The sequence below is a fragment of the Anabas testudineus genome, chromosome 16 (assembly GCF_900324465.2).
Source record: "Anabas testudineus chromosome 16, fAnaTes1.2, whole genome shotgun sequence".
Classification (NCBI taxonomy): Eukaryota; Metazoa; Chordata; class Actinopteri; order Anabantiformes; family Anabantidae; genus Anabas; species Anabas testudineus.
In genome coordinates, this window is record NC_046625.1 from 4,748,767 (window position 1) to 4,773,345 (window position 24,579).

The following is a 24,579-nucleotide window of genomic DNA, read 5'->3' on the forward strand; positions in this document are numbered from 1 at the left end:
GCACTCTGGTTGGATGCGGGTGGACGTCTGTCACGCGTAGCACACGCCCACTACGCCGGGGTCTCTGCATGTTGTTCTCTGTCGTGTTTTAATACAAAGGAAGCAGGATTTAATCTGCGTTAAAAGGCTTCAGCGTTCACATTTCGCATGTTCAACATGTCTTATTTTTACGGAAGAATATCCTGTGTCATGCTGCTTATGCAATTCTGCCTGACGTTAACTGTTTCTGTTTTTAATTGACACGCAGACTCTTGACGACGCCTCATAGTCGATGCAGCCTACAACTCCCACAATGCATCTATGCATGTGCACCATGCTTCACATAGAACCCCTATAAAGCAAAACATCTAAACAAGGTGGGAAATGTCAATAAAATATTTTATTGCAGTAACTATGTGGACATCTTTACATATTAAAACATTTAAATACAATGAACATCCACACAGGGAAAATACTGCATCAATTAAATATTTGACAAAATATATATATAATCATGACATGTAGAAATATTCTAAATGTCACAATATATAATATCAAAAACCTAGCCAATTATCTATATGTGCATTTCAACAGATCTGAGTTTGAGTCCAGCACCCTGCACAGTAGATTGATGGGGGTGGGTGAGTGAATAGCAAGCAAACTGTAAGAAGCAAACTGTAGGAAGCAAACTGTAGGAAGCAAACTGTATGGATCAAACTGTAAAGCATTTTGAATAAAAGTGCTATATAAACATGGTCACAGTGTGAGATTTTGCTTTGTGTTTTATTTTGTGGTAGCTGTCTCTTTCATATTTGGAAGTTGGGTCGTGGCAATATTACTTGCTTCTTCGGTTTTAAACTGTATCCCTGGTTAGACTATTATGAATAATGCTACAAACTAATGAGAAGGAGTGTTTTGTACAACTGACTTGGAAATGATTGCTGAATTATTATTCTCTGCAAGGTCTTAAACCTTACACTGTAAAGTGCCTTGAGATAACTTCTGTTGTGAATTGGCACTATATAAATAAAACTGAACTGAATTGAATTGAATTGAATTCGGGAGACATTTCAGTCTATTTTTGATGACTGGATTTTCCCCAATATTGACTCTATTACAACATATATCAATATCACATTATAAAACAGAATGAACTGTGATGAAGGATTTGTTCATATATCATCAATTCATTACTTAGACCTTAATATTCCCCACATGTGCACAGGGGTAATAAGAGGGCTGCACCCTATTTCAGCTGGTACTGGTCAGGTCACCAGTCTTACAAGACTAACACATAGATTCACCTAACCTGCAAGCTTTTGTACTAACTACCCAAAGGAAATCCATAGAAATAGGCTACTGGGAGAAAATACAAAGTCCACACAGCATGGCCTCGGCTGCCCACTCGGTTCAAATGCAGAACTTTCTTGCTGTTAGGTGCAGCAGCATTTCCTTGGAGCATGTGATGGTTAGACAGACACCTACATTAATTTAGGAGCTGCTGATTGGATGGTACCTATATTTTTATAGTCAGTATTTTATAGTCTGTAAATCTAGAGAAGGGATATCTGTTATGTCACCTACTCCCAAGGTGTACATAGAAGTAATAGACTTAGGGTCAAAGGGTCAAAACCTGTACCTATGGTGTAACATTTATTATCACAATTAAGCTGGATGTTATACAACTGTGGCTTGAGTTTTAACCCTTTAAATCTAGACTTTTAACCAGCAACATCCAGTAATTTAACACAGCAATGTGACCACCGCTCACACGTATCACTGAGCATCATTCTTCTCCTCTTCTTGACGGTGAAAGCCCCTATTCTGCTTTTCCACCAGTTCAGCATAAAGGCCGCCTTTCTTCATGAGCTCATCATGACTGCCCTCCTCCTTTACCATCCCATCATTGAGGACAATTATGTGATTGGCTTTCTCTACAACACTCATCTTGTTAGATATCAACAGCACAGAGCAGTTCTTGCTTTTCTTCAACAAAGCTTGATTGATCTGTTAAGCACAATTATGGTTTAGTGTTACATGCAAAAAGAAATTTACAAGATGTGCAAACAATTGAGAAACTCAAGAATCCCCCACCTGGTATTCATTCTCTGTGTCCAAATCACTGGTAGCGTTGTCCAGTATGAGGATTTTAGGATTTCTAATGAAAGCTCTAGCAAGGGCAATGCGCTGCTTCTGTCCTCCAGACACTTGGCCTCCCTTCTCCCCGGCATCTAGCCAACAGAACGATATGAGGTTTTAGTGCACATCTCAGGGAAACACTAAGAAACTCCACAAGTTAAATTTAAGACCTTCTTAACACCAAATAAATTGTGAAGAGTTTGTAAATCAAACCTGTGTCATATCCATTTGACAGTTCCATGATGAAGTCATGGGCATTGGCGAGCTTGGCAGCCTCGTACATCTGGTCATCAGTGGCATTCTCATAGCCGTACTTGATGTTCTCCCGGACAGAGCGAGCAAACAGCACACAATCCTGGCTCACCACAGCAATCTATGCACACATAGGATGAAAACCAAACATCAGTTACTGCCTAACTATCACAGCTGACTTAGGTTTGCTATGAGGGCAGAAGCAGGATCAAGCCAGCTTTAAAATGCTTTAAAGCAGTCCTCAAACATAACTGTGTTGTGTTTAAACCTGAGACTCAGGAGGATCAAAGACGACACATTATTGTATCTTATACACAGATTCACCTTGTCATGCAGGTACTGGTCTTTGTAGTGCTGTAGAGGTTTTCCATCCAGTAGAATATCTTCTTTCTTTGTAAAGTAAAACCGCTCCAGCAGCTTGACACATGTGGATTTTCCTGACCTGTTAAGCCCCACAAGGGCGGTGATTTGGCGTGGCTTCACCTCCAGAGTTACACCCTGGTGGACAAAGGGAATATATTTAATTGTTAGAGAGTCAATCCTAACTTAAATACAATAAATGCACAGGAGATACTGTAAACATACATACCTTAAGAACTTCTGTCCCTTCTTTATAAGAAAATCTAACATTTTTAAACTGAATGTGTCCCTCGAAATGTTCAGGGGCCAGCATGCCCTCTGGAGGCACTTCAGGTTTCCTATCCAAATACTCAAAGATCTTCTTAGAGGCACCGATTGCCTTCTTCACCTCTGGGTAATAACGCATGACAGCCTGAAAGAGAAGAGGAATTAGATATCTATTGATATGACTGTGGGATAGAACAATTTTCTGCTTGATGGCCTGTGGCTCACCTCAACAGCAGAGGCAAACTGTAGCTCATAAAGGACGAATGATACTAGGTCTCCACTGCTAACAGCACCTCTGGTCACAAGAGTCCCTCCGTAGTACAGAATACACACCTTCAGGGCCAACGTGGTCATCTAGAGCAACATTTGTTACAACGCACGATAAAGCTTTTATTCACAACAAAGGACATCATTAAATAATACACTGAATATATTCCGCTCCGCCTATGCTGTAATGTGTTGCATGTAGTTCTATATGTATATCAGTTTTATATGTGGCTGTCAATAATTGCAAAAACACTGGAAAGCAGTAAGGTTTAAAATGTTAAATGCCATCTCTACTTGACATGGCAGACACTAATCTACAAGCATTTTTTCCTGTAGCCTCCAGGTTAACTTGCACTATATCATACTCACAAAGACGAGCAAAGAAATTATCACAAACTATTAATAACATCAGTCATTATGTAATTATCCAACTCACGCTGCTGGCCCAGGTAGAGGCTGCATATGCTGCTGCTTCCTTTTTGTTAAGTGCGTAAGTGTCCTCCAGTCGTTGTCTGTATCTTTCTGTCTCACCATCCTCATTGGCAAAACTCCTCACCGTCTTTATGGAAGAGAAAGTCTCTGTGGCAACCTGGTTGGCCTTAGCCAGTGACTCTTGAACTTTTGCAGCAATAGTCTGAAAATAAGAATAGATTAAAATAAGTTGTTTGACAATTTGATGTAGTATTTTAAGAAATAATAATCACCTTTCACCTGCTCTACCTACAGTTCTTGTAATTATAGTTACAGGAAGTTAATAAAGGCTGACATTTGATAGAATTTAATGTGATTCTTTACCTGGTGAAAGTGTCCAGTGAGCTCAGGTATGACCCAGATGATGGGCAGCCCCATGCATGTAAGCAAGGTCATTTTCCATGACTGGCTCACCATGAAAAACAAGAGGAAACCAAAACGTGCCGTGTACCACATCACAAGGCTTAGTTTCTCACTCAGAGCCTCGCTCATATCGTTGGTGTCAGTGGTAATGCGGGACACCAGTTCACCTGAGATGAGGAGTCACAGTAGCATCAACATGCTATTCAAATTCAGTTCAATTCAATTTTATATGTACAGCACCAAATCACAACAGAATTATGATGACATAATTGATGACAGTGGAAAAACTCCCTTTAGAGGATGAAACCTCCAGCCGAACCAGGCTCAGGATGGGCGGCCATCTGCCTTGACTGGTTAGGGTTAGTGTACAGTACATTTCTGGATAAAGAACATATGTTTATGTACAGGCTGCAGCTGATTTACCTGTCTTATTTTCGTCAAAGAAACCAATCTCCTGTTTCAGCACAGCTTGGAAAACGGCTCCTTGCACTGAGGTGTGTATGAGGCTCATGGTGATGTTGTACGTGAGGTCACACACAAACTCAAGCACAGCACTGGAACATACAACCAGGGACACATTACAGCATGAAATACACAAAAATATCAATACACAGATATTATAACACTGTCACTTCTACTTTAACTTTTGAAATGGGAGAGTTGGGTGATTTGTATTTCTTATTATGTGCAGACACTTGAATACAAACTGTTACTGTTACTGTACAAATTAAGTGAAGAACTAAAAGTGCAGCGGTGTCAGGTGGATCATATACAATATTTGCTGTTTGACTAAATCACTAGCTAAAACCTTTGCTAATAAAAGCTGAAGTAGACAAGTTTTTTCAACATCTAGCTTAACAAAGTTGTGTCTTCAGAACCAGATATGCTTGAACGGCTTTGTTGCAAAGGTTACGTTACCTTGCAATGGTCATTATTGTCATGACTGTGATGGCCTCTGTGAATGCATCAGGTGCTTCTTCATTTATGATCCAGTCAGCCACACGGCCAGTATACTGAGGAATAGCCATTTCACCTGAGTTCAGAAGATTAGATTATCACTTTATCGTACGTTGGCGAAGAAAAACTGCTTCTGTTGGGACTGACATAAAGCATCCACAGGCAACAGGAATGCAGTGACAGCTGTTTGATTGTAAATTCATTTCTTTGAAGTAATTTCTGTGTGTTAGGAATTAATGACTTTATACACATAATTTAAAATATGCTGTTGTTTAACTCACCATACGAAGACAGAACCACAAGCAACAGCACAAAAACAAAGCGTTTGAAATAGGGCTTCATGAATTCCATCAGTCTCTTCAGAGGCGTAGCGGTTTCCTCTTCGGGCTTTTCAGAGTGTGTCTTTGTGCACAGACTAGAGATATATTGACCAGAGGAGAGCAAAAGGGATGACACGTATCGACTCCAGTAGAGCCAGGCCACCACTGTGACAACATAACCCTGCAACACCTGCAAAAGAAACCGTGAGTTTAAGCCACATACCCAGAAAAAAATCACGAGAAGGCTAGAGAACATGTATTAAATTAATAAATTGTTTTCTTTAAATGTGTTTGTATAGTAAACAACATGTTTGAAATGGCGGCTGTCTGTTATTTTGTTCAGGTTGCTTTGGTTTTGGTTTCATTCTTGTTGCCATTCTTGGCTCAGTATCATCATTGCAAAAGTAACAATAAAAATAAATGAAAGCCTGCAGTAGCTGGTTGTAAATCTTGTTTTACTTCAGACTCAATACTTCCTCTACTTATGACGGTGGCTAACTAACTAACTAACATAACTAAGGGTGTTGCATGTTTTCAATAGCAACATTAAAAACAGTAAAACATGTCCACCTACCCTCTCCCAGTTGTGCCACCCCCATAGTTCCTCCACGGTGGGCTGCCCCAGCATCCAGAGAAAGGTGACGTACACTGGAAGGTGGAAGCACAGGACCCCTAAGCCCTGAAGCCCCTGGACGTTGCTCATCCATGGCAGAGTTCCAGGATAGGTTAAGGTGATGAGGACGAGGAGACAGGCCCGGATCAGTCCTCCTCCCCACAGGGTGATGAACGGGTGGGAGAGGAGGAGAGGCGAGTGCTGGGCCAGGCGGATGGCGTGCACCACACACACATCCAGGCACACGAAGAGCAGGGGGAAGAAGTAGCTCATTTTCTGCATAATGTGCAGCTTCTGCAAACACAGATAACAGAAAGCATCAGCGGCTGAGTTACACAAAACATGGATATAAAGTATGATAAGCTGATTTACTCCTTTTGCACTTGTATGCCCTCCACTAACAATGGAGAACTTCCCTACTGCTTGGATGGTTATTCTGCTTTACTTTCATTTTCACATACGCTGCTCATTTCTCTGAAACACTTTGCTGTAACACCACACATGAACAAATAAGCAAAAACATACTCAAATCTACAACATCACTGTGTTAATCTTATTAAGACTAAATATAAGTCACGTTACAGTCAGGTTAGCTGGTCACTTTTAGCTTTTGTCACAACAGCTGTTTAAGTCCAACTTACGTCTCCAGGTCGAGGTGGGTTCGCTGGTGCAGATGTTTAATGATCGACTCAGAGCCTGAAACTCAAGTTAATTCTGTATTAAAGCTAATAAACTCAAATAATGTCAGACTAACGATCAGCACTCAACCAGCAGCCTGTTCAGACGCCAACAGTGTGACCAGTCGAACCGAAACCGAAACTGACTATTTATTCTCTGCGGAAAGTCCCGTTTGTGCGCATAATGTTCAAATGGTGGAAAACGATGTAGAGGAACAAAACTGTCTTTGCTTTTCACCAGCACAGCATTTATCCCAGATCCATAAACGTGTTTTATGTTGGTAAACTGTGTCTGTGTTGCTATGATCGTCCTGCTCCACAACGACGTGATGTGACGAGCAGCTCCCACTGCTGGATAATAAAAGAAATCACAAATCAGTTTTATTTTTAGGTTATTATTAAACCAAAAGGCGATTTACAATCTGTATCTGTAGCTCCATCTCTATCAACTGCAACGTTACTCATTAAAGTATAGATAATTACACAATTAAGTCACTATATTAAATCCAGCTGGTGGTTTCATAAAGTCGAATTCACATAACTTAACTTAATCTGCAAATTCACTTCCTTTAACCATTGTTCAGCAAATATGACATATTTCCATCTGGATTGGTTGCTTTTCTCTCTTTAATATCTTGAATATTGTAGCCCAAACAGGAGAACTAGTAATTGATAGTTTTGTTATTTATTTTAATTGATTTATTTAAGCTGCAGCCCTCTGAACATGAGACATTTGCCTTCTTTGCTCAGCTGGTTATGTGAGATTTTAAGACAACTGAGACTGAAACCCCAACAGAAACTTTGAACTCCCTAATAGCTTCCTTCCTTTCGTCTTCTGTCCTGTTGGAAGAACGGGATGCACAAAGCTGTAAAAGGTCTATTTTAAGTAGCCACTTCAGAAGCCACTATAAATCATGAAAAAACTATTCTTCATATATTTTGGAGGGAACAGAAAAGTTCAGTCTAATAAAATACATATACCGTTATTAATCACACAGTTTTTAGATTTTATGTAGTTGTACTTTATTTTAATGTTTTCATGTTATGCTGCTTAATAATAATTAATAAATACAATTCAATTCTTGTTATTCTTATAATATAAATAGTGATGATTCAGAGAAAAATCTGAATTTGGTTGATTTAAACTATTTTAGGTCCAAACAAGTCAAACATATATAAAATTTAAATACAAATGGAACTAAAAAAAGAGTTTTAAGTGTTTTTAAAATGTAAATACAACTCTGTGTAGCAGTCTTTCTTTCCCTGAACAGTCTACATCTCCTTTAACTTCTCCGTCAAATACTTTATTTACACCATTTATTTGTCATTAAATCACTTTTTTCGCTTCCATGTTTTTGTTTCTGGCTTGGACACCAGTGCGCATGCTCAGACATGGCAGCTGCTGCTGAGAGTCTCCTCAGATGCGACATTTAAGATATTTATAAAAATAAAAAGCGCAGATTGAAGGTGACAGATGTTGCCTTTCTGTCAGAGCTAAGATGGAGTAAACAGCCGCCAGCGGGGAAACGAATGATCTGGTCTGGATGGAACCGACGGGTCTACGAGACGTTTTCAAATGTATTACACTATGTAAGCAAAACACCTCCAAGGTGTCATTTTAAAGGGCTTGTTGCAGTTTTCGCTTGCATGAAGAGTTACTAGGAACTAGCTTCATAACGTTATGATATGAGCACATATTATGAGCATCGTTACCTTTCGGTGAATGTCAGGCCCTGCAACGCCTACTGCAACGCAAGCTGCAAAAGGCACAGGGGTGTGTTATCTATCAAAAAAAAAAACAAAAAAAAAAACAGTTTCTATTTTAATACGAAGTGAAGTTAAATTAGTCTGATTCTGTTAAGGGGAATTTAAGGGTCACTTAAATACAAAAAGAAAATCACAGCGTGAAATCGCCATGTTTTCATAAATGAGACAAAGTGCATTCCACATTTTAAAAGAATACCACTGTTTGACTTGATGTAAGTTCATACAACTTGTTTTTGGTTTTGTTTGTTTGTTTGATTTAGCTATAGCAGCAATGGAGGATATTGGTCTCCTTCCCAAACCCACCAATGACCCCCCTGTTCACAGGCCCTCTGAGTCTTTTTCATTGCACCACTTCCCAACAGGTGAGTATGAGGTCAAGCAGAGTCAATCTGAGTATCTGATGCTTAACTAGTTGTTTAGGGGGTTTAGGAAAAACAAATGCCCACAGGCCCTAAAATCCCCAGGTTTATACCATATGATTTCACTCCTTATCATTTACTTTGACAACCACAAATAGACTCTTTTACCAACTTGTGCCCAGGACCCATTTTCTTATAATATATTGATGCATGTTTCCTTTTTTTATAACGGTCACACAATCTGTTGATTAATTATTATTCCCTGAAGCCCAAGTGAACTTGAATGTACTGAAGCATATAAATTGTTTTATCTGAACATGAGTCACAATTCTGATAATATTGATTTTACTACCATAAAAAGGAAGCTGCCCCCACTGGAGCTTAATATTGGCATGCTTAACAAGATGTACTGTATTTGTTCTGTCCAGACTATCTGCACATCACTGATCCAAGCAGGAAATCTGACCTGGAAAAAGAGGAACCATTCAAAAAAAGGTCCCATTCAGTGATAATAGCAGAGCCACAGATGATTCCTCAGTTTTCTTCCCAGAACCCACTGCCTCTGGACGATACCAGTAAGTAACAGACAAATATGACGCGTTTTGACTAGGCTGTTGCCGGCCGGAGGATCACTGTTTCCATTAATTAATTCAGATTTTGTTATTTTACAGCAGTTAAAGGTGGAATCACAAATTTGGATAAGGCAGGAGCTGCCAGAAAAACACATAAAGTCACAGATCCGTCAAAGTGGAAGCAAAACAAGCAGAAACAGTTGAGGATGGAGGGAAAAGCATACGTAAGCAAGCGCAAAAAAGACGGCGAGATTGTGACAAAACAGCCAAGAGCAATGGGACCAAGGTGCACCTCGAATGCATGCAAAAGGGCATCAAATCGCTTTTGCAACGAAATCGATGAAGAGACCAGGAAGAAAGTGTTTGATGAGTTCTGGCAGCTCATGAACTGGGCTCAGAGAAAACTGTACGTGGCAGAACAAGTTGACCGTGACCCCGTTGAAAGGTCGAGAGCTGTGGGATCCCAGTCGAGAAGATCAGTCTCGCTCCATTATCACTTGATGGTGGATGGCAAAAGGAAACAAGTGTGTAAAAACATGTTCCTGTCCACACTGGGGATTGGCGAGTGGTCAGTGCTCAACTGGGCACAGAGAGGAGCCACAAAGAAGCGTGAATCAAACCAAAACAAATTAGAAAAGAAGCAGAATGTCTCTCAGTGCCTAAAGCAAATTCCTGCTCCTTCTGCAGACATTACCGTGGACATTAACCAAGGTGAGTATTTTCTTTAGTCGTGGTTGTAGAGGCAGCTATTTTTTTTATTTTTTTTGTGACATAATAATTGTAATTGTCATGCTTAATTATCATCATCAGTGAAATGTTCCTGTTTTTGCAGAACAAGTAAATGCCAATGACAAAGACAGAAACAGGACGCCAGAACCAGAGGGATCGACCAGAAAGAAATCCAGAGTTGCCAAGCCATTAACGTGGAAGCAAAATCGACAGAAGCAACTTAGAATGGAGGGCAAGCAGTACATCAGCAAACGAAAGAAAGATGGTGCAACCATAACTAAAGCTCAGAGGACAATGGGACCAAGATGCTCATCCAGTGCTTGTAAAAGAGCCTCCAACCGCTTCTGTGCTGAGTTCAGTGAAGGATCAAGGAGTGACATGTTTACTAGTTTCTGGCAGTGCATGAACTGGACTCAGAGAAAGACTTATGTTTCCGGACTGGTCGACTGTGACCCAGTAGAAAGAACCCGAGCACCATGGACTCAGTCGAGAAGATCAGTCTCAATGCGATATCATTTGATAGGTGACGGTGATAGAAAACAAGTTTGCAAAAAGATGTTTCTCTCCACTTTGGGGATCGGAGAATGGTCAGTGCTCAACTGGGCACAAAATTCTTCTCAACAGAACAGTTCTGAGGAAAACGCAAACAAGCGAACACAGAGAAAGTCCCGGAAAGCCTCAGAGCATATAGTCCTGAAGGAGTTCTTAGAGAGTTTACCAAAAATGTCATCTTACTGCGGGACATCCATATCTAAGCTGTATCTGGAGCCAGTCTTCTCAAACATGTCTGAAGTCTACAGATGCTACTATAACCACTGCTCAGAGAAGAAGACAACACCACTCTCCCGCCAGGTTTTCTGTGCTGTATTTAAAAAGATGGACTTGGGATTGTGCAACCCCAAAAAGGATCAAGGCTGTTCTTTTGGTGTAACAAGAAACTTTTTTAATGATCTTTGGGAGGAATACTGTATGGAAAGAGGAGCACCAGGGCTAGAACCAGAGAAAGTGGGTAGCCAGTAAAGGAATTCGCATTATTCCATTACATACAACATAATCACATACAGTCCACGAGTGAAGAGACTTTGCCAAAATGACTGTAATGATCTTATCATTCTATCTATAGCATTTGGGTCTGAGCTAGACTAGACTGAGACAGAGAAATTATGTATGTACTACATCCATTTTTGGGGAAATTGAGGCCAATTCCCCAAAAATATCTTGTCAGCCATCAAATGAGATTAAGACTAAGACAACATCTGTGTCACAAATGCACTAAAACATGTCGTCTATTAATCTGGCATTTTTTATTTCAATACATGTGTGAAAAGTCAAGCTTCAGTCTCTGAAAGCTGCACTTCTACACTTGTTTGATAAGTTCAAATTCAAACCACGCGCATTTTGCACACTACGAAGTAACAGCTCTTCCAACAGTCCTCATATCCCATGCTGTGTTTTGTTTTTTTCAAGTCACAGTGAGAACTGCTACACACACACAAAAAGAAACACATGCACGTACGGTCATTGCCCTCCTATTCTTCTCCACACAGTGGCAGGAAGTCGTCCAGATATCCGCAGGGCCTCTGAAAAAAGAGCGAGTGAACAAAGTGGGCTGGGTGGTGGTGATAGAAGGTGTTGGTGGCAGTGGCGATGATGGAATTGTGCGACTTCGGAGTTGGTTCATTGCGAGCAGCAGGACGGTAGCCACACCACAGAGTTAAACACCTCCAGCACTGCACTGCGAGTCGCAGCTGAGCTGCTGCTGATCAGTGGCAGGTTTGAAAACAGCTGGATTAAACTGCTGATTCATCCGAGGCGAGAGAAGGTCGGCAGCTGGTGACCTGAACGGCCTGAAGATGTTGGCTCTGAGGATATTTGTTATCCTGGGACTGAGCTGGATGTGTCGAGGTGAGTTAACAGATCTATTTCTTTGGAATATAGATGAGGCATGTCACCTGATTACTGCACTCTTTGGTATTAGGAAAAAAGCTTATGACTGGTTGCTTTCATTTAATAATTACTATTTTAAGAACTTTAACAGATGGTTTATAACTGACAGGCTGAAGCCAACCATTTTCACTGAATATATAACACAGAATAATGCATTTTAGAACAAAGTAGAACAAAAAATGCCAAAGTGAAAAGCATTTTTATTCTATTGCTAACACTATTGCTGTATTTTTATATAGCAATACTTGGTTTTATGTAAATATAAGGTTTCCTCAGATGGTCGAGTGAAACAAAAAGTAGAAAAAACTCAACATGTCTAATTTCAGCTCAATTGTTCATGGTTTTTTTTGCCACGGTTTTATGGTCACACACACACCTGCCAAGCCCATTGTCCAACTCCATCACATTCCTCATTGCCACAGTAACGACCTTCGACCTTTATCAAGTCCCGGCCATGGTCCCAGCCCACTTCATTTCCTGTTGCTATTCGCTTCTCTTGGAAACTTCCTGTTTATGTCGGCCCCGTTTCCTGTTCCCTTTAACAGTCCGTATCAGGGTCCACCTTTCATGGCTTGACCTGCATTGTTATGAATAGTTGCTAATGCTCTGAAACAATGAAACGTTTCAGTCTGTGGAGGAGCCGGTCCTGCGATAAAGCACTTAGTGAGAACAGACTACAATTTATGTGTTACATTGTGCACAGTTGGCACTTTTTTGCACCCAATCTGTGTTTGTCTCCACAGCCACATCTCGTGATCCATGGGGTCAGTGTCCAGTCAATAGAGACTGTGAGAAGAAGTTCAGAGACGGGAAATGTGATGAAATCTGTTTGGAGCCTGAGTGTCTTAGAGACGGATTTGACTGCCTGAAGGAAAGAGGCAGCTGCAAGTAAACACCTTTCTTGTCATCTCCAAGTCTAGAACAAAAAAAAATTATTTCCATTTTAATAGTGAATTTTATTAACATTTTACGTCCTTATTGGTTTATTTGTACACACAACTTAAGAATGAAATGACATCCTAAGAGTAATTATTAGTTAAATAATTCTACGTCCTTATTTATATATAATCTTCCCACCAGTCCAGGCCACATCCAGTACTGCCGTAATCATTATGCCAACTCCCACTGCGATCAGGGATGCAACAATGCCTTCTGTGGATGGGATGGCAGCGACTGTTTCAAATATCAGAACCCTCTGTGGGCTAAAGGCACAGTGGTACTTCACACTAGCATCCCACATCAACACGGCACCTTCTCCAACAATTCACTGCTCTGGGCACTCAGCATCCTCCTCCAGTCGCCACTCAAACTGAGAGGATCCGTTCCTCTTGCCACCAACAGGGACTTGTTTGATTTTGACCCTCAGAAACTTTCCAACCTGCTGACTCAGACAACACAAGTCGACTCTAATGGGTGAGTGAACTGTTACTGGCATTATGATCAAAAGTGATTAATGGATTTGTACTTTATTTATTGTACCTGAGCAAGACACATTTTGTAAGGGATGCCTGGTATCAAAAGTCTCAGAAAACAACACAAAATGAGATAAAACAATAAAAAAGTCAGCTAATAATACTAAAATGAAGCTATGCTATAACCTGAAATAAGTAATCTTACTGTGGAATTTACTGTAGTTTGAATTCAGCCAGAAATATAAGATCGCTGCCCTAGTTTACGAAAAGGATCTGGGCAACTACATCCACAACTACACCAATAAGTTGGTTTAGTACAGTTAGTACTGTGTGTAAAGTAAAAATAAAAGCTCCATCATGTATAGTAAACCAATATGAAGTGATTCCACTGTGTACATGTCAATATAGGTCTTTATGACAACCTTTATGACAATGGTCTAAATAATTACGTACGTGCTCTTTCCTAATGTTTCCCTCTTTCCTAGGTCCCTCCTTTTCCTCCAAGTGGACAACAGGCCATGCTCCCGTCTGCCCTCTACCTGTTTCCCCTCTGCTACAGAGGCTGCCAGTTTCCTAGAAGCTGCAGTGTTTCGGAAGCCCACCTCATTCTCCGCCTACCCGGAGCTGTCAGCCGTCATTCGTATTAGAGGAGTCCGGGAGGAAATAGGAAGCAGAGAGGAGGAAACCGTAAAAGAGGAAGTCAAAGGTAGGCTCACATGTCCTGTCTCCCACATAAACACATCCAGCTTTGAGTTTCATCCAAACAAAACATATTTCTGTTTCCAGTGTGTAGATGTGTTAGTCGCTGTTGCAGGTTTGCACATTTCATCTTTCAGACGTAATGCCAAGTAGCAATGTTGCTTTACAAATTACTCTTTTTAAACATTTTAAACTTCTTCATTTTTGAAGAAGTGTGTTTGGTTCACTAAATCAGGAGGTTAGCTTGTAGGGCTGTTAAATAAGTATTACATATACTGTACAAAATTTATTACCAATAATTAGTTTTTGTGAACAATAGGATGGATTAATCAGTGAACTGGGATGATACTCTGACAACAAAAAGTCACACTGCATTTTTATAATTTAAAATATTATGTTTAAGGCTGCACTAATATTTTTACAGTGGAAGAAATGATCACCTGAAAAATCTGCTTTGATATTTTAAAAGTTCATTCTTGTCACCTGTAAACTTATATTATGTTCTCTGATATAAATATATAAATCAAAGTTGCATGGCTTGGAACATGGCTTTATATCAGATAAATGATAAAAAGCCATATTCATTTTTTTATTTCCTCTTTCAAAGACCCGAACCCTGTGTGGATATGGGTTGTGGTTGCCATTGCCATTGGCCTGCTGCTGTTGCTGCCCCTGTTGGTGTTTGTGGTGGTGAGGAGGGTGAGGCAGCAGCGTGCAGAGAGCGAAGTCAATAACAGCGTGAGACACCGGTCTACAGCCGCAGACAACAACAGCAAAGCTAAGGCCTGGACTCCGCACACAGCCCAGCATGAACAACGGGTCAGATCCAGCCGGGAGAAAGAGAAGATCAGCTTGAGAAAAAAGAAGAAAGCAAAGGAAGCAGAGAAAAAGAGAAGGCGGGAACCGCTGGGGGAGGATGCCATTCGAATGCGGTGAGAGGAGCTATCTGCTGGAGGAATAACGTCATGTATATCAATGTAGTGCATTCAAAAAACAGCGATAGTGCATCTTGTATCTCTGTAAAAAAGAATGAACGTCACTTTTTCACTTGGCCTGAAGAAATTTCAAATGCCTGTTACACATATCCTGCGTATAGTCTTTTTTATTTTGCTACTTCATAATTTGACTTTACTACATTTAAGAGGCAAATACCATGTTTTTACTCCACTGTCTACATGTCACTATTTTTACTTCAGTAAAATGAGAGTCTTTGAGATCTTTGGTATCAGAGTCCCAGCAAAATCAGAGGGTTTCTTAATATGCTGTGCAAAAACTGTGCTTTGGGTTTTTAGGCCTCTCAAAAGGGACCAGGATATAGGCAGTGACACAGACTTTACCCAGAGTTCAATGGAAGACCTCAGTGTGAGATACTCCAAGCGTCAAGAGGAAGCCTCCATCTGTGACCACAGGACCCAGGAGCAGAAACATTACCGAGCTGGAACCTCACAGCCCCGCAGACCCACACAACGTAAGGTTTTACAACTCCTTAGTTAACTTTATTTATTCACTCATCCCTAGCTCCTAAAATGTATATTATCTGGGTAAGCTGGCATATATTTTTAATAACTTCAACATTAGCTACAGTATTGAACATGATTAAATTGAATGTGCAAGGTTTAAACCGTGATTTACATGTTTGCATGGGAACTCTCTCTATTGTAACTATGCCATTATCAAAATATGTGGACACAATAAATGATTGTTGTTCTCCCTCAGCTTCACCTAGAGGATGGGAGAGAAATGCCATGCCGCCTCCTCTGCTCAGTCCTCCTCAGCAGGTCTGTGATGAGTTTTTGTTTTTGACAGTGTTTAATTCATTTCATGGATGTTGTGAAGAGATGTAAATCATCACTGCTTTATTCACTGAATTTCTGTAACATTGTCCTCTTTTTGTAAACTAGAGTAATTTCTATGACGGGTATCTTGTGTTGACTTCACTGTTTTTTCTTTATTGTGTTTCTATATTAGAACAATTACTTTTTGCTTGATGTTATTGTTTTGTTTTGTTGACACTGTATGGACCATATTATTCACTAATCACATTATGTCTCTGTCATCTTGGTTATCTTTAGTCAGCTGAGTGGTGTGGCCCGGATGGGTCTGTGGTTCTAATTCGAGCGGTACGAAGTGGGCTCGACAGAGTGGTCTTGGAGCTTCTGCGAGCAGGAGTGCCAGTCAACAACACTGATCACACTGGTAATGCAACCTTGTCACAGTTACTAATACTGTTATAGTTTGGAACCTGAAAGTCTGGCTCAGCCCTAAACTTCACTGTATGCATGTAATTCATTCTGCCTGGTTTAACCTGCTTGTGTAAGAATATTATGAATGCAGGCTAAACAAGTAATAAAGAATGATGTGAGCTTGCAGTTACATTAGTGCTTCTACAAATCCTGCAAATACTCTGTCATCACTGAATTCATAAGCAGAGTAATTAAGATTTATTTCTATGACTCTAGCTTCTCTGTGAGGTTTTTATACCAACACCATGACAACATCAACATGTTTAAGGGATGTTTAACAATGTTCAGTTTGTTAGATCAGCATGTTAGCATGCTAAGAGTTCCCAATGACCAAAAGTATGTTTTTTTTAGTTTTGCAGGTATTTGGACAAAGTACTGGACAGATTAACATTTTAACAAGTGGTGGTGCTGCTAGAAGAAAGATTAAGGGATCGCTAAAGTTATTGCAATTAGCCCTAAGGGGCATGAAAGTCTGCAAAAGATTTCCCATGTAAATAGGGAACAAAGGGATTTTAACCTGCTGGAAAACATTTAGGTGATGAGACGTCTGCTGGTGTAGCTAATAATAAAGTATCACCTGTTTACATGCTGCATTTGAATCATATGCACAACATGAATGGGGTGAAGCTCACTTTGGACAAAAGTAGCACGTGCAGCTCATGCCATTATTTTCGGACACCTACACACCGAGGGGCTGAGTAACTGGTGTAACTTACCCCGTCTCTCTCACATCCTCTTTTTGTGTCCCTTCTCTCCCGTCCTGTCCTCTTCTCTCCATTGGTTCCTCGTCTTCCTCTCTCTCCTTCTCCAGCTCCTCTGCTGTCCTCCTCTGAGTCAGAACAAAGTTAAATTGCTCTAGCGCTCAAACCCTGGTCAATGGACATATTAACTTTGTTGCTTATCCATCTTGCTTTTGCTTTCTCTCCGTCTGTCTCTCTTTATGTTTCCCTTTTCCAACTTGGTAGATGTTTTCTGTCTTTATGTCTCATCTCTGTCATATTTTGTCTGTTTGGCTGAAACACATCATCTCTACGTGCCTCCCCTTCATTCTTCCTCTCTTCACCATTTGGGCCCGACTCTGTTGTATAATGGTTGTTCACTGGCTGACTTACTCCCTCCGTTCTTCCCCCTCACCTCCCCTCCATTCACACTGTCTCTCTCAGGGAGATCAGCCCTACACTGGGCATGCTCAGTAAACCACCTCTCCCTATCAAGGACGCTCATTCGCTATGGGGCTGCTGTGGACTTACAAGACAACAAGGTAAGCTTTGAGAGTGTTTTCATTCTTTTAATATCAAATCAAAACAGATAAATTGGATTAAATATCTTTCAAACAAATGATTGATTTATGTCTGAATTTGTTTTTTCTATTAGGGCGAAACAGCACTTTTCCTCTCTGCCCTCCACGGTTGCTATGACACTGCCAGACTTCTCCTCCTCCATGGTGCCAACCTTGAGCTACATGACTGGAGAGGACGTCAGCCCATCGATGTGGCCAGAGAGGGCATGCGTCACCAGGTCCTGGAACTCCTACTGGCCCACCAAATTCAGAGAGGGCCTGTTCCTGTCGACTCAGCCAATGATATGTTGTGGGAGGAGCGTGGTCTGATGTACTCGCCGTGGGCTGGATCTCAAGGCCTACCTGGAAGAAGTGCCTCCTTCTCTGGGATCATAGGACACAGAGATATGACCCAACAACCACAAAAGTAAGTTTACACTCCTTTTTAAAGTTTGCCAACCTAATGTGGCCCAATCTAATTACTTTCTCATATCGACAGCAATTGGTCGATGAGTGGAGTGCAGTACCCTTCCCCTCAGAACTGGAGGCCACAACTCAACCAATCAGCAACAGCACTGGTCCCACCAAGAGTCATGGGCCGCTCCCCTCGGCCAATCAGCACCTTGCAGGAGGTGACTTCAGAAGACGAGGATCGTGACAGACATCAGGACGTCCCCAGAGCTACCACCCCTCACTTCCTGTCACCTCAGCCAGCCCCTCGGCAGCGTTCCTTTTCCTGTACCCAACATGCATTGCAGCGACGCTCCAGTGGCCACCAGCCAGAGCCCAATTATATTATTGTGACAGACAGAACAGCCAACGAGCCCATAGAAAGAGTGGTTGTTTCACCTCCCACAGAACCCGCCTACCAATCGGATCGCCCACCAGTTGGAAATAGTGAAAATTCCAGTAGAGCAGAACAAGCTGCTGTAAGTTCAATAAATACAGAGCAGAAATCTAGAGGGGAGAGGCCAAACAACGCTACTGACTCCACGCAAACAGCCTTGTAGAGAAGATTAACAGGCAATGAAAACTCATCTACCTTTCCAGTCTGTTCAATGATCTCATGTGCATCTGTAGGATATTACTATTTTTTAAATTAATACACAATGGTATTTGGAGATTTTCCGCCCCCCGTTTTGCTAAGTCTTGCTAAATTATTATTATTATTATTGTTATTATTTTATGGAAAGGCATATTGTTATTTGTAAATGTTCTGTTACATGGTACAGACATGAGTACCAGTTCAATTTGACAATTCTGGCTCTGACACTGAAACTGAACTACTGTGTTTACATTGTATTCATGTGTCACAGGTTGTATTCTGATTATTACAGAAATATTCAAGAAGAACTTAAGAAAAAAGATGTTCATGACTGCACCAAGATGTCAGAACCTTTCTTATGCCATTTGACAAGATGGCCTCTGTGGCAGTGCTATACTCCCTTTCACCACACCAGTACTTTTAAATAGCAATTCAGGGAGGCGCTGTTTAACCAATTTGGAGAAGGTCAATGAAAATTGTAAAGACGTCAGCGTATAAGAAATAATAAACAGTGTTAGATGATAAGACAATTTGTTTTATGATTTTCACCTTGGGAATCTTCACTGGGGTGCAGTATTGTTTTGTTTTGTTTTTTCATTATTGTGAATCTATTGTACATCTGCAAAGTAACAAGTAGCAGCTGGTTAATTCTAGACCAGTCTTCTTCACTAAATTACTTGTTAAAATGTAATTAGCTACTTACCACCATTGACCTCATCTTTCACTTGAAAGTTCAGGATTTCCCGTGGGAAAGAGAGGATCGGCGCCACATTTACAACTTTACTACCTGTTAAAACTGATACATCATTTCAAAGGGTCGCACAACACTTCCCACGTCGTTCCCACGCACAGTCGCGCACTCGACCATTGAGATGTAAACGACGTTCAGACTGAAACGTGTTCCGTGGCGTGAATATATTTAATGACGTGACAGCGCGCTGTTTTACGTTTTAAGTCCAAATCTCATTTCTTTCTGACATTTTATGGCGATGGGGCTTCAGATACGGCAATTAATTATTTAACCAGACAGGAGATTTTATAATTATTTTAGCAGAGCGTGGCTAAAAAGTTATGCGTAAAACACCCGGTAATGGCACATTTTACGCAGATCCTTGAAAAGGAAAAGTCCCAATTTTACGCAGAGCTTTAATTACTCAGAAAATTATGTTTTTCAACTGATAGATTTTACACTGTGGTTTAATACAAACCTCATAGTGACAATCGACCATAGGTATAACATGTCAGTTCTGTGTATAGGCCTACTTAGTTCTCCGGAATGTGTATGTTATACTTTTCGGATTTAAGAGGTGTGAATTAAGCTTTTTCCACTGGTGCCTCTCATCCTGAGGTGTGGCAGCACAAGTTCACACTTAGTGCTTAAAGACACGTGCCAGCAAACAGTCAATGAATACAGACGCGTTTGAGTGATTTTCAATGTGTTTATTTACAAATAACAAATAAAATAAATTAAGGTGCAAAAATACTTCTTAAATGACCCAGTACATGTTGGCCTCCACGGGCCGTAACAGCATGCGATCATAAGTGTACAGTATCTACAGTTTTATCAGAATTTACAGAACGCAGGATATATTGCACTGGAACTGAGGACTTAGAACAACACATGCTGTTCTATTAGCATGTTCGAGTCTTTAAAGGGTCTCTTTTCGGGGCCACTGCTTGGTGATCAGGGCCAGGGTCTCCACAAAGATTTCGCTGGACTCGTCACTTTGTGGGGCTGGTGGGGAGTTGTGGGAAAGCGATTGGATTCTCTTCGGGTCTGTACACAACTGCCCACATTCTGGGCATGTATACGCATTCTGTATTGGGACCTGTGGATGAGCATCTGAAGAATAGCCCTACAGGACTTCCTGAGAAGCAGAGAGCTGGAGGAGGAGGCTTCACTTTTCTTTTGGTCGTCTGCAGAGTTTGAACTGGCAAAGCGAGAAGTGAAAGAAGCATCCAGTGCACCTTCCAGCCACAGCCCTTTACCGTGAGGTCCCAGGAAGTGAGTGGCTCTCTGCAGACAGGTGGAGAAGCCGTCTTGGAAGGAGTGTTTGTGGCCTCCACCGCCACCTCCTCCTTTGGCAGCGTCCTGGAGGAAGAGTACTGTGTGCTCCAGTATTTCTGCTTTCTCTACTCTGCGTTGAGTCTCTTCCTATAACAGAGACATACAGTTAATAAACAGGTTCATGCTTCACTGGTTTCAGGCATTTAACCTTGTAGAATGGACAAACTGGGAACCTGAGCAATGTGACATTTACCTGCCGTTGTAGCAGAAGACTCTTAAGGGTATCAAGGCTGCGGTTCATTCTCTCTCTTCTCCGTCTTTCCACCTGTGGTTTCAGAATCTAGAGACAGAAACGAGACATTAAAATAAAGAAAATAAATTAATCTCATGAGAGGGAGACAAGACAATAAAGTTTACAAACCATGTGATTCGGCTACACAATAAAATAATATATACTGTAATATATTCTATGAAGGCATAAATAAGACAAGTACCTTGCTTTTGGACTTTGAGTCCGATGTATCCTGAAGCAATTTCATGACTCTATATACTCCAGAAGCTGTCTTTCGGTCGCTGTCAGTCAAAGCTCACTGTGGCTTCACTCTCTTCAGTCTGGGCTTTTAAGCTATGGTTGGGCGTAACTTTAGACCCCTCCCACCGACGGTTCATCACAGGTGTGATGTCACACCAGTCACTAAACTCCTTTTGTTAATAGTATTTAAAGCATTAAATATTTCATTCCATTTAAGCCCTATATGATTGGAAATGATTCTGATATAGTTTAAATCTTTCACAGTTTCAGGGTCGAGTATGTTAGAGGTCAGAGGTTAATATAGATAAAACTGTATTAAAACTTTCCAAGAAAAGCATGAAAACCGATATATGTATTTGTTTTTACATATTATCTTGGTTTTCCTACTTGAAATTTATTTTTAAATGATCAATTTTAACACCTTTTGACAAGACTGAATAAGAATGGAGAATCTTTTAGTAACTTCCAACTTTACTCCAAATGCGCTTGCAGGAGCTTTCACTAATTTGCGTGTAAGTACAGTTGTCTAGACGTGTGTGAGAGGCACGCGCCCGTGAAAGGTGTTATCAGCTCGTGTGATGCTTATTTACATGTGTGACAAAAGAACAGACATCCGCCAACTCAGCACGTAGCTCACCATGGGAGCGACTCGTGCCATTTTTATGGAAGGTGAATCGAGACATGTCGGGTCACTCCTGCCTCAGGCCAGAAGTGACAAAAGGGAGCGTGGAGCTGGGAAGAACAGGAGGAATCGAAAGCATTTCGCATAAGTGCTCACTCAGTAAATTACTCTTGAAGGAAACGTGCCTGATGTGTAAAACGTTCATCAAGGACACGTGTTACGGTGTGCGTAAAACTCGTCTTCCTGTCAATGCAAGACACAAACATTTCAAAACCTACAATTTATTACAACTTATTGAATCTTTTATTTGAACCACACTTTACTGTAGTAACGAATCTGCACAGTTTGGTGACAATGGCAACCATGTGTACTGCGTAAACGTGCCTTTTACGCGCGGCTCTGCAAATACCTGTGAAACAATGACAACATGGTGAGAGGGGCCAGCGCGTGGGAACCCGAACCCAACCTCTTCTCCAAACTCTCTTTGTTATGATGTATCGTTTTTAACAGGTAATAAAGTGTGAGTTTAGCTCCCTGCTCGCTTTTCCACTGAGAGAGGGCTGGAGAAACCATTCCCACGTTCATCACTTTTCCATGCTTTTAGGTTTTCTAACAAACCCTCAAATCAAACTGACTTCACTTATGCTGCCAGCTTTTATCAGATAATCTACCAAGACTATTCTTGTAGTAGCAGTACCAGCATATTTTCAGTCACATGACAATGGAAATATTTTACGCACGACTTTGTTACTGCGTTTAGTTTCACTGTTGATAGAAAATGACACAGCATTTAACGATTATTCTGAATATCTCACGTGTGTTTCGTGGTGTGTGGGAACTGGAGAAACACCTCCCGTTCACACACGCATTCTAAATGAAGTATCAGTTTTAACAGGTAATAAAGTGTGGATGAAGCGTCGTGCTCCACATCGCTGTGATGAGAACGAGCTGCAAAACATTCTCCCACTGTCACACTGCTCCACATTTGTCTGCCCGGTGCAGCGTCAGGCGTCAGATGTGTATCCACTGAACCCTCATTTATTTATTGTCGCTCACTTTAGAAACGTGGCCATTTGCCTCTCGCCTGCACAGTCTGAACACTCCAGCTTCATTCGTGTTGCTTATATTTCCACTTTGTTTTGCACTGGTGGAAGAATGAAACTTAAACCTTCATTAATGAGTAAATGCGCCATAAGGTAAAACTTTAAGTGAAGTACAGTTGTGTTATCAACAAAATAAGACAAACTAAATACTGCAGAAAAGAAAGTCCCGTTGTATCTACTTTATTAGGCTTAGGCTGTGTTATCACATTTCTTTTTAATGCTGTCACAACAAACCGCATTGTATTGATGTAGCTGTACAGGCTCCATGCTCTAAACTAAGGAAACGATGCATTTTAAACAATACTCTGCGCTAATTTGATGCCGAGATCAAATCTGAGATTTCTGTTATCTCTCAACTTGATGTGGAACAAAAACAGATGCTACTTTTACTACTTCAGGTACTTTACTGTGGTTAATCCATATTGACACAAAATCATTTATTTTATTTAGTTGATGATATTTTGTTTTGCGAATCTGCATCTGTAGCTAAAGATGAAGAAATGCAGAGGACTCTATAGTAAAATATTTCATTGTAAACTGGAGTGGACTATAAGTAACATGAAATGATACTTCAATATGTGCTTAAGTACCATTCTGGAATAAATACAGAAGTTATTTTCCTACCTATGTAGTTTATGGTCTGAGGTTTCCAAAATAAGGAAATCTTCAGAAATCTGACATATAACACATAATGGGACATTTCTATTTTAATTTTTTGGACATTTCTCTGTAAAATAATTGCATCTTTCTTCTTTATGAAAGCCTGTAAGACATTTAGAGGGGAAATAGTTGTTGTATTGTTGGTGTGGTTTAATCTTCACAGTGTGTTGTGCATCCTAATAAAAGCAAAACAAATAGTTGAGTGTAAAGTAAGTCAGTCTATCTCCCTCTCAGAGAACGCACTGCAGTACGATTACACGGTTCATAGTGGATTTAAATAATTAGTGTGATAGTTAAGAGTTGTTTCTGCCCAGTGTCTGCAGGAGGAGACACGTGGAGCAGCTCCATCAGCACGCGCCCTCTTCACACCTTATTCAAACACGTGCCAGCTGAGAAAATCCTAACAGCTGGGAGATTTCATTAAAAGACAGCATTTAAAACAGATTTCAAATATATAAAAAAGAAAACTACTGGTCAGTTCCACAGAGACAGAAAAGTAACCACGAAGTTAAATGTGCAGAGTTAAGATGAGTGTTTGTAGCTCAGACTGTTTTTATTTAGTCAGTAAAATCTTCATATAAACCACAGGACAGGGTTCCAGTTCTCATGAGCCCGCAAAGAACCAGTAAAACAGCTCAACTGAGGACCGAACCTTCATAATTTGCATTTGAGTGACCTGTGCGTGGGAACCTGAGAGTCCACAGACCTCCACACACTTCTTTTCATGATACATGTTAATTCTCACAGATCATAAAAGTGCAAATGGAGCCTCGCTGCCCGTTTCCCACGAGAACCAGTGTCAGAGCTTTCTGTCGTGGGATCGACCAGTGGTCAACAATCAGCCCAAAACAGACATATTACAAACCAACCAATAACGAGTTTGACTCAAAGAGAGGTTTTCTGTTGCAAACTAACGTGTTACTGCCGAACAAATACT

General features: G+C 40.8%; 4 protein-coding genes across 4 annotated transcripts; 2 read left to right on the plus strand and 2 right to left on the minus strand.

Moving 5' to 3' along the window:
* Nucleotides 1-361: 361 nt before the first annotated feature.
* tap1 (transporter 1, ATP-binding cassette, sub-family B (MDR/TAP)) lies at nucleotides 362-6,980 on the minus strand. The gene is made up of 13 exons (XM_026372646.2): nucleotides 6,630-6,980; nucleotides 5,950-6,282; nucleotides 5,337-5,565; nucleotides 5,017-5,131; nucleotides 4,522-4,652; nucleotides 4,060-4,265; nucleotides 3,701-3,898; nucleotides 3,223-3,351; nucleotides 2,960-3,142; nucleotides 2,695-2,868; nucleotides 2,332-2,491; nucleotides 2,074-2,210; nucleotides 362-1,986 (listed from the first exon to the last, which is right to left on the minus strand). Exons 2-13 carry the CDS (start codon nucleotides 6,268-6,270, stop codon nucleotides 1,756-1,758), a joined length of 2,214 nt encoding a protein of 737 aa, XP_026228431.1. The 5' UTR covers nucleotides 6,271-6,282; nucleotides 6,630-6,980; the 3' UTR covers nucleotides 362-1,755.
* A 1,000-nt stretch (nucleotides 6,981-7,980) lies between these two features.
* Nucleotides 7,981-11,833, plus strand: LOC113170365. The gene is made up of 6 exons (XM_026372438.1): nucleotides 7,981-8,255; nucleotides 8,693-8,794; nucleotides 9,220-9,366; nucleotides 9,463-10,074; nucleotides 10,196-11,097; nucleotides 11,640-11,833. Exons 1-6 carry the CDS (start codon nucleotides 8,210-8,212, stop codon nucleotides 11,808-11,810), a joined length of 1,980 nt encoding a protein of 659 aa, XP_026228223.1. The 5' UTR covers nucleotides 7,981-8,209; the 3' UTR covers nucleotides 11,811-11,833.
* notchl (notch receptor, like) lies at nucleotides 11,830-19,231 on the plus strand. The gene is made up of 11 exons (XM_026372437.1): nucleotides 11,830-11,997; nucleotides 12,783-12,927; nucleotides 13,120-13,452; nucleotides 13,937-14,157; nucleotides 14,758-15,082; nucleotides 15,443-15,618; nucleotides 15,867-15,928; nucleotides 16,223-16,346; nucleotides 17,557-17,654; nucleotides 17,768-18,099; nucleotides 18,172-19,231. Exons 1-11 carry the CDS (start codon nucleotides 11,946-11,948, stop codon nucleotides 18,680-18,682), a joined length of 2,379 nt encoding a protein of 792 aa, XP_026228222.1. The 5' UTR covers nucleotides 11,830-11,945; the 3' UTR covers nucleotides 18,683-19,231.
* Nucleotides 19,232-20,199: 968 nt separating this feature from the next.
* On the minus strand, nucleotides 20,200-21,299 carry LOC113170584. The gene is made up of 3 exons (XM_026372722.1): nucleotides 21,220-21,299; nucleotides 20,979-21,065; nucleotides 20,200-20,872 (listed from the first exon to the last, which is right to left on the minus strand). Exons 1-3 carry the CDS (start codon nucleotides 21,262-21,264, stop codon nucleotides 20,402-20,404), a joined length of 603 nt encoding a protein of 200 aa, XP_026228507.1. The 5' UTR covers nucleotides 21,265-21,299; the 3' UTR covers nucleotides 20,200-20,401.
* Between the last annotated feature and the right edge of the window lie 3,280 nt (nucleotides 21,300-24,579).

Coding starts and splice junctions, on each gene's coding strand:
- tap1 (XM_026372646.2), bottom strand. CDS start 6,270: ATGCAGAAAATGAGCTACTTCTTCCCCCTGCTCTTCGTGTGCCTGGAT. Junction 5,132..5,336: donor TGTGGTTCTGTCTTCGTATG/GTGAGTTAAACA, acceptor TTCTGAACTCAG/GTGAAATGGCTATTCCTCAG. Junction 4,266..4,521: donor CTTTGACGAAAATAAGACAG/GTAAATCAGCTG, acceptor TCCTCATCTCAG/GTGAACTGGTGTCCCGCATT.
- notchl (XM_026372437.1), top strand. CDS start 11,946: ATGTTGGCTCTGAGGATATTTGTTATCCTGGGACTGAGCTGGATGTGT. Junction 11,998..12,782: donor ACTGAGCTGGATGTGTCGAG/GTGAGTTAACAG, acceptor TTGTCTCCACAG/CCACATCTCGTGATCCATGG. Junction 13,453..13,936: donor ACACAAGTCGACTCTAATGG/GTGAGTGAACTG, acceptor CCTCTTTCCTAG/GTCCCTCCTTTTCCTCCAAG.
- LOC113170584 (XM_026372722.1), bottom strand. CDS start 21,264: ATGAAATTGCTTCAGGATACATCGGACTCAAAGTCCAAAAGCAAG. Junction 21,066..21,219: donor ACTCAAAGTCCAAAAGCAAG/GTACTTGTCTTA, acceptor TTCTGTCTCTAG/ATTCTGAAACCACAGGTGGA. Junction 20,873..20,978: donor GTCTTCTGCTACAACGGCAG/GTAAATGTCACA, acceptor TCTCTGTTATAG/GAAGAGACTCAACGCAGAGT.
- LOC113170365 (XM_026372438.1), top strand. CDS start 8,210: ATGGAACCGACGGGTCTACGAGACGTTTTCAAATGTATTACACTAT. Junction 8,795..9,219: donor ATTGCACCACTTCCCAACAG/GTGAGTATGAGG, acceptor TGTTCTGTCCAG/ACTATCTGCACATCACTGAT. Junction 10,075..10,195: donor TACCGTGGACATTAACCAAG/GTGAGTATTTTC, acceptor CTGTTTTTGCAG/AACAAGTAAATGCCAATGAC.